The sequence below is a fragment of the Pogona vitticeps genome, chromosome 1 (genome assembly GCF_051106095.1).
Source record: "Pogona vitticeps strain Pit_001003342236 chromosome 1, PviZW2.1, whole genome shotgun sequence".
NCBI classification, from domain to species: domain Eukaryota; kingdom Metazoa; phylum Chordata; class Lepidosauria; order Squamata; family Agamidae; genus Pogona; species Pogona vitticeps.
Window position 1 is genome coordinate 87,040,432 of NC_135783.1, and position 12,208 is coordinate 87,052,639.

Sequence of the window (12,208 nt, forward strand, 5' to 3'; positions counted from 1 at the left end):
CATTTCAGTGCTATTAGCCCACAAAAGGAGAGGGGGGGAAAGGACCAAAAGCAAAACAGAAAGCTGCCTATCTGACAAAATGACTGAAGGAAATCGGAAGCTGCCTTAGACTGTGTCAGGCCATTGATCCATCTACCCAGTATTGTCTATGCCAATTAGCAGTAGCCGTACACAGTCTTAGATGTAATTTCTAGCCTTAGCTGAAGTTCTTCTGGAAAAGAACTTCAAAATTTTAGCATGCAAAATACTGTATGTGCCTCACCATTAAGCTATGATTCACTTACATCTAGCAACATAAGACCTGCATAAATTAATAAATTACTATGCGATATCATATGATACCATGACAAGAGATGGGCATAAATCACTTTTTGGGGGGATGCATGTGTGCGTGTTTTCTATGAATTTTACATTTCCTTTATATAACTACATGTTCTTATTATCTATTCCTCCTAAAAGATAAAGGGCAGAATCCTGTTTGTTCCTTCCACTCATAGATGGGTCTGTTGAGTAAGCAGGGACATTTTTGGGTGTCCAGATAAGGAGGCATCCAAGCATATCTGCCAGTGCAGGCTCTGAAACTGTCCTACCACTGCATGAGTGAAAACAACAAATAGGATTCTGCCCAAAGCTTCTAAAGGAACAACTCAGAACAACTGCTGGCAAGAGTCAGGCAATGCACCTGTCAACTACTAGATATCTAAGAATAATCTTATAATTGCGTCATAGAGCAAGATAAGAGAGATAGTTTTCAGTGAAACTGTGTATCACAGTGCATGGCTGGGGGGAAATGTACTTCTGAAGTCAACCACAGCATTCACTGCAGTTCTGGTATTGATATGTGATAGAGACATCTGATTTCCCAAAGCAATGAACTCATCGCACTCACGGGCCTTATTTAGGAACACCCTATCTTATGTAAGGGCAGTAAACATCTGAGAGCAGACTACATTCCTGTTAGGCATGCTATGAAATTATTATGTAGACCTGGATAACAGTCAATGTTGAAAATACAGCGACTACACAACAACTACACAGCGACTATAATGTTAGTTTATAATTTCGCTAACGTATAGAAATGCTACAGCATCCTTACTGGACCAATTTCTAAGTTTTGAAAAATATCTCTGTGGTTTGCAAATTAATGTCCTAGGGATGGGGGAAGATAAAACATTGGTTTTGAAACAGCAGAGCAGAGCTTCAGTGGGGAAAGCCTTTTTTCAGTGTAAAAGCCATTATAAACTTGATATCCAACATAGTACTGTATAGTGGTCTGAGTGGGATTTTAGAAACCATGATGCTGGCTGGGCGTGCCCTTGGGCCAGTTGCTTTCTCTCAGCCTGCCATCCTTTATATGAGGATGTTGTGAAGACAAGATGGAAAGGAAAAGGGCCTCATAGATTGCCTTGAGATCAATAGAGGACAGGCAGATTATGAATGTAACTAATAACAACTGCTTTGGTGCCATTTTAATGTCTCAGGGAACTATGTCAAATCAGGACAACATAAGACTGTTCCACATAATCTTCAAGGTTGTCTAAACTTTCACCGGGAAGGCCCAGCTCAGATCTTTAAAAGTCTGGTTTCTTGTAGGAAGCCCTGTCATTGGCTGAAGAATGGCTTCCCATAATGAAAGGTGTTTGTTCATTCACAAGGCAACCTGCTGTAGTCTCCCAAATTAAACAATAGTTTTTGCAGGGAGGAGGGCAGTGAAGATTCCCCCACACCTCAAAGCAAACAGGGAAGTGAAACTTCTGGTTTGGTTCCAATATTTTGGCCATTTCTCATCATCTTCTGACCTGGAATGGCCATGGCAGGTGCTGCTGGCAAAAATTAGTCGCCAACCCCACCCACCCCCAAACTGGCCAAAGTTGCTCTTTCTAGATCTATAGTATTAGGAACAAAGCCAGCCTGCTCCAGACAAAATCAGTTCCATTCTGATTCTTAGAGGGAAACTACATAGTAAAATACCATGAGATTTGCTCTGATTATAAAATGGGTTTTGATTGGTGCTAAAGGAACAGCTCAGAAAAACTGCTGCCAAGAGTCTGAAACTGTCCTACTCCCCCCACCCCGGGATATGTTATTGTAAAGATGGGGGCACGTCTGTAGCACCAACATTCACTTCTCCCCCAAATCACTTGGGATTCCCAGAGAGGATACTTCGCTGACAGCCAAGGAAGTTTGTTTATTTATTTATTATACTGCCCATCTGGCTAAAGGCCACACCGGGCAGTTTACAACAAGAAACACACAAGAAGCATGGCTAAAATACAGAATACAACCTGGCTCGTCTGTAAACAATGTCTAGTACATTTCTGCTGGCACATAATCTCGGCCCCCCATGTCCTCCTGCAACCATATCGGGGACACTTGCAATTCTTCTCTCTTACCTCTCCCTCAGCATCCTGGTATCCAGCCAACACATCCACCAGCCCCTCCTGTGGCTCTTTTCTGGTTGCATATATAAGAATTTTAACCCATTTGGGAGATTTCTGAGACAGTTCAGTTGAGGTTATGGCTTGATTCTCTCTAAGCTGAAATCCCCTGGGTTTAATTAATGTTAGATCCTGTGAATCCTTGTAAATTCAGACTATTGTGTATATGTTTATGTTAAAATTTTATAGGTACATTTGATTGAAAATTGTTTTCTTAGAGGTGGATATTAAGATGGATTGTAACAACGGGATCCAACAAACACCCCCACACTGGTTCTCTTCTCTCCCTGATCGTCCTCTGAATTTTATAAAATAAAATAAAAAAATTAAAGGGAAAGGAAAAAAGAAGCAAGCAAGGTGAAAAGAAAGAGGGTATTGTGGAATGCATGCTTTTGAAAACGGAGCTGCTTTACAATAAAGTGTAAAAGGAAAGCCAGAGGCAGGACTAGAGGAAGGAAGAAAAGAAAGGGAGGGGCTGTGGACTGGAATGCCAATTGCAATGTGTCCAGTGCAAACACTGAAGTCCTGAAACATTCTGCAGACCCTGTGCAAACACTGGTTTTGATTTTAAATGCAATACAGGCTTTGAAACAAACAGAAGCAAACCTAAGTCTTTCCGATTCAGCGTTCCAATGTAGTCATACTCTGTTAAACAACAGAATGTTAGAAAGTGGCTTTTCTTTCCCACACTGAAAGCAGCGAGTGAAACAGCTGACCCAGAGCATAACATGTTTTATAAATGTATCAGGAAGTAAAAAAAATGAATTTTATAACATGTGACAAAAACATAGCTACCTTGCTATTTGCTATTCTCCTTTTTAATTCTTCAACAAATTACCCTCCCACAATCTAGTATTTATAAAATTTGTAAAAATCAGCCACCTCACAACTCACCACCCATGTAAAAAGTGGAACAAAATCTTTTAAACCGTGACCTACTTTTAATAGCCTGAAGCAAGCAGATACTTCCCACACTGCATGCTTTCAAAATGTTTCTACTCTATTTATCCTAATGCAACACTTCCAGCACAAGCAGAAACTAGCGTTTTTGCCCTCTACAAAACAGAATCAATATCACCACCAGAGGCTATAGCTCCGCAGAGAGGCAGCGCAGAAACACAGCAAAGACCCTTCCTCTCAAGCTAAAAAAGAGTTTCTCTGAAAAAAAAATTTAACTGTATGGTGGGATATCCTAGGGTTTTTGAAAAGGGCTGCTACTGGATTTAGCAATGTTGTGGCATGGGTTCTGGAGGATAAGTCTATCAACAGCTACTGGGCTTGATGGCTCTGTATTTATCTCTAATAAAATAAGAGGGAGCATGACTCAGAAAGCTAGAGGGTGATACTGTGTTCTTTTTCGTGAACTTCAGATTAGTCTCTCGATGGTCACTGTGGCAACAGGAAGCTGACAGAACCTTGGTCTGATTATGATATTTATCACACTCTTCTTGCCTTTCCAGGGTATCTATTAATTCCTTTGCTGAATTATTGTCCCTGTCATGGTCATATTTGTAAATATATAGTTCTCAAGTAACCACTTCCAGGGTGGCAGACTGTCAGACTGTTGCAATGAAACCAATCACAACTGATTAGTTTTAGTTGGTGTATGCTTTTTGAACTGCAGGCCACATCGTCAGATGCATGGAGCACTGCCTAATTTAACAGATAATTAGACACTGGCATGCTCCTAAGTGGACAGCGTCTAATCACTGAGGTCAAAGGGAACTGAAATGCAGAGATGAAAAGAAAATATGTCACTGCTTGCCCTTTTTGCTCTTTCAGTTATCTTGTTTTGCCATCCACCCATCCAGGCATGTGAATGAAAAGACTATCTTCACAGCAACTAGGTCAACATAGTCTTCATATTGCCTGCCAAAGCATAGTCCAAGGGTGTGCACTCCATACTAAGCCTTGTACCAAAAGAGCTCAGAAATTACTGTACAGAGCAATCAGTCTTTGTCAGGAGGGAAGGTCCTAGAAAATACAATGCATTATGGAGCTTGCAACCATCTTGATAAAAATGCCATGATTAGAAGAAGCCAGCACTGACTGATCCATCAAAAAAAAATCCCACCAGACTAATCTTCTCAACTAACCGCAGCTTAGTTGAGTCTGGGAATGCTGTGAACATAATTCATCATAGCTTCAGTCAAATAATTGACTATGTTCCTCATGATACAAATTAGGAAAGTGGTTGGATGAGGACTAAATTAATAATATGCTGAAGTGGATTCCCCGCTGCTGAAAAACCATATTTAAAGTGTACTTATCAACAGCTCTTCATGGAATTGGAGGGATGATTAGATTGGATTGTTCCAAGGATGGAAAAAGTGCTCATCAAACTTGTTGATTACAGAGTGTGAGAAACAGTCAATGATCAACAGACACTCACTGCTAGTAAGTAACGTACTCTGCTCCAATAAGAACATGTCTTTATTTTGTTACTTAATTTATATCTCATCTTTCTCTCAAGACTAAAACTCAAGATGGCTTAAAACATGATTTTTTTCAAGAACTATATACCAGTGAAACAGCAAGGTATGGTATTGAAACATCATTACAGTGGTGCCTCGCTTAACGATTACCTTGTTAAACAACAAATCCACTTGACAATTAGGTTTTTGCGATGGCTTTTGTGATCACAAAACAATGTTCTAATGGGAAAAAAACACTTTACAATGATCAGTTCCCTGCTTCGGGAATCGGTTTTTCGCTTTACAACTATCTTTACAGTTGATCGCCGGGTTTCCAAAATGGCCGCCCGCTGTTCAAAATGGCTCCCCGCTGTGTTAGGGACGGATTCCTCGCTATACAGGGAGCAGAAAATGGCCGCCCTATGGAGGATCTTCACTGGATGAGCAGGTATTTCGCCCATTGGAACGCACTGAACGGTTTTCAATTCATTTCAATGGACTTTTTTATTTCGCTTGATGATGATTTCGCTCTACAGCGATTTCGCTGGAATGGATTAATGTCATCAAGCGAGGCACCACTGTACATGATTGTTACACAAATAATACACAAATTGAAATAAGTTTAATAGCATTAAAGCAGTACTGCATCCACAGATAAGAGCTGATAATACTTGACTAGATGGACGGTCAGAGTATAGGCTACTTTATATGCTGCAGTTTAAAGGAGACTCCCAAACAAGGTCAAAGGCTCAGGCTGCAAGGTTGCTAATATAAGACCCAGCACCCCTGCCATAGGCTCTTCAACAACAGGTCAATTATTCTGCACTGTCATCTGAAGTCTCAGCCAAAAGAAAATCAAAGATTGTCTGGGTGATAACATGGTATTCACAGTAGGCAGCCATTGTGCTAAACCAAAACTTACTTCACTCTTACTCCAGAATGGGATGGGAGGGACATGCAAGATGGGGGGGAAAAGCTAATTACAACAAAAATAAAGAAGCATAACTATTTGAGCTTGATCCTCCTGGCAAGGCATCTTTTAACTACTGTGTTTCCCTGAAAAATTTTTGCTCAAAAAATGCATTAGGGCTTATTTTCAGGGATGTATTATTATTATTATTATTATTATTATTATTATTATTATTATTATTATTATTATTATTATTATTATTATTATTATTATTATTATTATTATTATTATTATGATGTACAATATATATTTATTCAAATACGGTCATGTCATCTTCTTCTGGTTGCTGCACAATGGTGGAAAGCGAGGTTTCACTTAACTGGGGCTTATTTTTTGGGTAGGGCTTATATTACGAGCATCCTGAAAAATCATACTAGTTTTTTGTAAATCCCCCCAAAACCCAACCACAGATCAGATCTTCATTCTGCCTCCTCCTGAGAAAGTTTAGAAACCCAGCCACAATAAGGTAAAGGAAAAAAACCCACACAAGGGTTCCACTGATGACCCAGATTAAAATGTTACAGTGTGAATCACAAAGCAAGAAAAACCACAATTCAATCAACTGAAAAAACAGCATGTGCTTACCGGGCAAAATAGCCTTGTCGTCGTTCTTTTTTCTCCTCCTTGGTCTCCATAGTAATCAGTAAAAAGTGTATGTGAAGTGGCTTCCAGTTAGTGCCTCATTTCCACTGACAGTCCCTAAAGATAGCATTAAGGGGAGGAAAAGGGAAAAACTCATCAAGTAACATGTGTACAACACCTGACATTACTCAGAAGAGTACAAAGCCCTATAACAAGTACATTTCAGTCAGCAAGAGCAGGTCACCTGATAAGGGGCTTATTGTAACCAGAAACAAAAAACAATGGCCTCACTATACAAGTTACACCCTGGTTTATCACAAATGCAAATACGGCAAAACAAATTGTTTCTCAGTTTTTTACTGTTTAATATTTGGGGATTTTGAGAGCTGCAGTCTAAAAAAGCCACTCTTTCAAATTCTAAATTAAAAGCCATTCTACAAAGATTCTGTAGAATGTAGGCACAATGCTTTTGCTTATGTCCTGCAAGGCAAGAAATCTTGAGAGAACAAAAACTCTAACTTGGTTTTTCTTTGTTTTGTTCTCTTTGTTTGTTTTCATAAAAAAAGAAGAAAGGGAAAAGATTAATGTTCAGAACAGCATTCCTCAATAGGAATACAGAGAATAGCAGTATCTGAAATACAAAAAAAAAGTTTAAAGGAAAACACAGGAAAAGATACTTTACATTTTCATTTCACAGATAGAAATGGTTTTTCCTTAAGACTGTAAAAAAAGGGGGAAACAGACATAGTGCTGTTGTTCCTGGTAGACTGTAATTTGCCTGGGTGAAATGTGGGCCTAGGCATCACAGAACTCAGTAACATAGATAAGATTGTCAAAATGAATAAACAGCCCTTACAAAGTACAAAGAGCATGACCTTTTACAGGGCCGAAAGAGATCTAACTTTAATAGCTTTTTAAAAAAGTATATGGTTTTTGCTATATAGATAGCTGATGAAGAAAAACACAAGGAGTCTCAACAAGGAGAGGAAGTTTAACCCTTCCTCTGGTGGGCACAGCCCCAATCGTAACTTCCTCTCTGAAGCTGCTATCTGCATTTCAATAGCGGCTGCTTTTGGCACTAAAAGAAGCTTACTCTGAAGGTTTTCAGTCAAAGAGAGGAAGGAAAACAATGATTAAAGGGAGGGTAGATGACTGGCCCCCTTCATGGATTGCTTCCTTGTCATGGCAAAGGGGCTTGAGTGACTCAGAGAAGCTATGGGCTATGCCGTGCAGGGACACCCAAGACGGACAGGACATAGTGGAGAGTTCCGACTAAACGCAACCCACCTGGAGTAGGAAATGGCAATGCCACTCCAGTATCTTTGCCAAGAACGCCCCATGATCAGAAACAAAAGGCTAAAAGATATGACGCTGGAAGATGGGCCCCTCAGTTCGGAAGGCGTCCAACATGCTACTGGGGAAGAGCGGGGGACAAGTACAAGTAGCTCCAAAGCTAATGAAGTGGTTGGGCCAAAGCCAAAAGGACGCTCAGCTGTGGATGTGCCTGGAAGTGAAAGGAAAGTCCAATGCTGCAAAGAAAAATACTGCATAGGAACCTGGAATGTAAGATCTATGAACCTTGGGAAGCTGGAGGTGGTGAAACAGGAGATGGCAAGAATAAACATCGACATCCTGGGCATCAGTGAACTAAAATGGACAGGAATGGGCGAATTCAGCTCAGATGATTATCATATCTACCACTGTGGGCAAGAATCCCATAGCATAGAAGGAATGGAGTAGCCCTCATAGTCAACAAAAGAGTGGGAAAAGCTGTAATGGGATACAATCTCAAAAATGATAGAATGATGTCAATACGAATCCAAGGCAGACCTTTCAACATCACAATAATTCAAGTTTATGCACCAGCCACCATTGCTGAGGAAACTGAAATGGAACAATTTTATGAAGATTTACAACACCTTCTAGAACTGACACCAAAGAAAGATGTTCTTCTCATTCTAGGGGACTGGAATGCTAAAGTAGGGAGCCAAGAGATAAAAAGAACAACAGGGAAGTTTGGCCTTGGAGTTCAGAACGAAGCAGGGCAAAGGCTAATAGAGTTTTGTCAAAAGAACAAGCTGGTCATCACAAACACTCTTTTCCAACAACACAAGAGGCGACTCTATACATGGAAATCACCAGATGGGATATCTTGAAATCAGATTGATTATATTCTCTGCAGCCAAAGATGGAGAAGCTCTGTACAGTCAGCAAAAACAAGACCTGGAGCTGACTGTGGCTCTGATCATCAGGTTTTTATAGCAAAATTCAAGCTAAAACTGAAGAGAGTAGGAAAAACCACTGGGCTACTCAGATATAATGTAAACCAAATCCCTTATGAATACACAGTGGAAGTAAAGATTTAAGGAACTCGATTTGGTCGACAGAGTGCCTGAAGAACTTTGGATAGAGGCTCGTAACATTGTACAGGAGGCAGCAACAAAAACCATCCCAAAGAAAAGGAAATGCAAGAAAGCAAAGTGGCTGTCCAACGAGGCCTTAGAAATAGCAGAGAGGAGAAGGAAAACAAAATGCAAGGGAGATAGGGAAAGCTACAGAAAATTGAATGCAGACTTCCAAAGAATAACAAGGAGAGACAAGAGGGCCTTCTTAAATGAACAATGCAAAAAAATAGAGGAAAATAACAGAAAAGGAAAAACAAGAGATCTGTTCAGGAAATGTTAGAGGAACATTCTGTGCAAAGATGAACATGATAAAGGACAAAAATGGGAGGGACCTAACAGAAGCAGAAGACATCAAGAAGAGGTGGCAAGAATATACAGAGGAATTATGTCGGAAACGTATTCGCGAAGGCTTTCACGGCCGGGATCTAATGTTTGTTGTGGGTTTTTCGGGCTTCTTGGCCGTGTTCTGAAAGTGGTTCTTCCTAATGTTTCGCCAGTCTCTGTGGCCGGCATCTTCAGAGGACAGCAAACTGTGCTCTGGGTAGGCTTGAGAGTGGGTGGAGTATTTATGGCTGTGAGACGGCTAGTTTGTGAGGTAGACTATTGTCCCAATCAGGAGATGGTTGATTAATGTGTTTTGCTGTGGATGTATTGTTTTGATAAGGAGGGGAGATTATCTGTCCCTGTGGTTGATGGGTGTCATTAGCTTGTCTTTTGTGTGCAGTAATCCCCTGACCTTGTGGCTGGGTGGAGTTCGTTGACCTTTTACACTCTGTGTTTTTGAGAGCTGGGAGCCAGGTTTTGTTGAGTTTCAGACATTCCTCCTTCCGGTTGAAGTTTTGTTGATGCTTGTGGATTTCAATGGCTTCCCTGTGCAGTCTGACGTAATGATTGCTGGTGTTGTCCAGTATTTCAGTATTTTGAAATAGAATTTCATGTCCAGTTTGTTTTATGGCATGTTCAGCTACTGCAGATTTTTCTGGTTGTTTTAGTCTGCAGTGTCTCTCATGTTCTTTGATTCTGGTGTGGATGCTTCATTTTGTGGTTCCAATGTATACCTGGCCACAACTGCAAGGTATCCGGTATACTCCTGCAGTGGTGAGGGGGTCCCTTCTGTCCTTTGCTGACCGTAACATTTGTTGTATTTTTGTGGTGGGCTTGAATACTGTTTGTTAGTTGTGTTTTTCCAGAAGTTTCCCCATGCGGTCTGTGACCCCTTTAGCCTGGCTAACAACAAGGCCAGTGGAGGTGATGGCATTACAGTTGAACTATTTAAAATCTTAAAAGATGATGCTGTTAAGGTGCTACATTCAATATGCCAGCAAGTTTGGAAAACTCAATAGTGGCCAGAGGACTGGAAAAGATCAGTCTACATCCCAATCCCAAAGAAGGGAAGTGCCAAAGAATGCTCCAACTACCGTACAATTGCACTCATTTCACATGCTAGCAAGGTTATGCACAAAATGCGACAAGGTAGGCTTCAGCAGTATGTGGACCAAGAATTCCTAGAAGTACAAGCTGGATTCTGAAGGGGCAGAGGAACTAGAGACCAAATTGCAAACATGCGCTGGATTATAGAGAAATCCAGAGAGTTCCAGAAAAACATCTACTTCTGCTTCATTGACTATGCAAAAGCCTTTGACTGTGTGGACCACAGCAAACTATGGCAGGACCTTAAAGAAATGGGAGTGCCTCACCACCTTGTCTATCTCCTGAGAAACCTATATGTGGAACAGGAAGCAACAGTTAGAACTGGACATGGAACAACTGATTGGTTCAAAATTGGGAAAGGAGTACGACAAGGCTGTATATTGTCCCCCGGCTTATTTAACTTATATGCAGAATACATCATACGGAAGGCTGGACTGGAGGAATCCCAAGCCGAGTTAAGATTGCCGGAAGAAATATCAACAACCTCCGATATGCAGATGATACCACTCTGATGGCAGAAAGTGAGGAGGAACTAAAGAACCTTGTAATGAGGGTGAAAGAGGAGAGTGCAAAAAACGGTCTGAAGCTCAACATCAAAAAACTAAGATCATGGCCACTGGTCCCATCACCTCCTGGCAAATAGAAAGGGAAGATATGGAGGCAGTGACAGATTTTACTTTCTTGGGCTCCATGATCACTGCAGATGGAGACAGCAGCCATGAAATTAAAAGACGCCTGCTTCTTGGGAGGAAAGTGATGACAAACCTCGACAGCATCTTAAAAAGCAGAGACATCACCTTGCCAACAAAAGTCCGAATAGTCAAAGCTATGGTTTTTCCTGTCGTGATGTATGGAAGTGAGAGCTGGACCATAAAGAAAGTAGACCGCCAAAGAATTGATGCCTTTGAATTGTGGTGCTGGAGGAGGCTCTTGAGAGTCCCCTGGACTGCAAGGAGAACAAACCTATCAATTCTAAAGGAAATCAATCCTGAGTGCTCACTGGAAGGACTGATCCTGAAGCTGAGGCTCCAGTACTTTGGCCATCTCATGAGAAGAGAAGACTCCTTGGAAAAGACCTTGATGTTAGGAAAGTGTGACAGCAAGAGGAGAAGGGGACGACAGAGGATGACATTTTTTGCCTTCGCCAGAGCAATTGTTTAGCGATGGCCCCTATGGGTAAAAATCACTTTGCGATGATTGTGGGGACACAATCATGGCAAAGCGCCCATTTTTAACAGCTGATCGACGGTTCCAAAATGGCCGCCGGAAAAACAAAATGGCGACTGCTGTTTTGCCTTGCTTTAGAGGTACCCAAAATGGCCGTCGCTATAGAGGATTTTCGCTTACAGGTAAGTTTTTAGTCCATAGGAACGCATTAAACACATTTTAATGTGTTCCTATAGGCTTTTTAAAATCGCTTAGCGATTAAATCATTTAGTGATGTTTTTTTTCCTGCACGGATTGTCGCTAAACGAGGCACCACTGTATAGTAGCTTAAAGATTTTGGATGCAGACAACTGTGGAGGAAAAATATTATGAATGATTTTACTAGTAGACTTTAACATTTTGATCCCAGTTTTTCAAATTCAGCAGAAGCCTATGTTGAATTGCATTAAGGCATGCAGTACACTGTGGTGTATTCTATCAACCAAGGTATCACATCAACTCCAAACTAATGTGTCAGTATAATTATCATAATCCCAGTTTAACAACACTACAGTTGTCTATGAATGAAAGGGCAACAGAAATGTTATATAAGTAGCAGCAATCAGAAGCATTGTTAGCTTACTCCATACTTTTTTTCAGGCAAAATCCAGTAGTCACAAGTAAGACTGGAAATTCTAAAGAAACTGCCAATCAAATGAATGTGCATAATTTTAAAATATGATAATACCACAGACATGGCATAGATTTCATTGAAGTGATACAACATTCTTTAGTCACAGTGTCACAAGTGTATGAAGTTGA

At 40.7% G+C, this 12,208-nt stretch overlaps 1 protein-coding gene across 7 annotated transcripts in view; it reads right to left on the reverse strand.

Annotated features, from left to right (window-relative positions):
* Positions 1-12,208, reverse strand: part of NCOA7 (nuclear receptor coactivator 7) — a 95,961-nt gene that overhangs the window by 64,060 nt on the left and 19,693 nt on the right. For all 7 annotated transcript variants that reach the window (XM_072997047.2, XM_072997063.2, XM_072997050.2 and 4 more), the window contains one exon: positions 6,408-6,521. In XM_072997047.2, coding sequence (XP_072853148.2) covers positions 6,408-6,457 — 50 coding nt within the window. In that variant the 5' untranslated portion in view covers positions 6,458-6,521. The remainder of the gene's footprint in view (positions 1-6,407; positions 6,522-12,208) is intronic.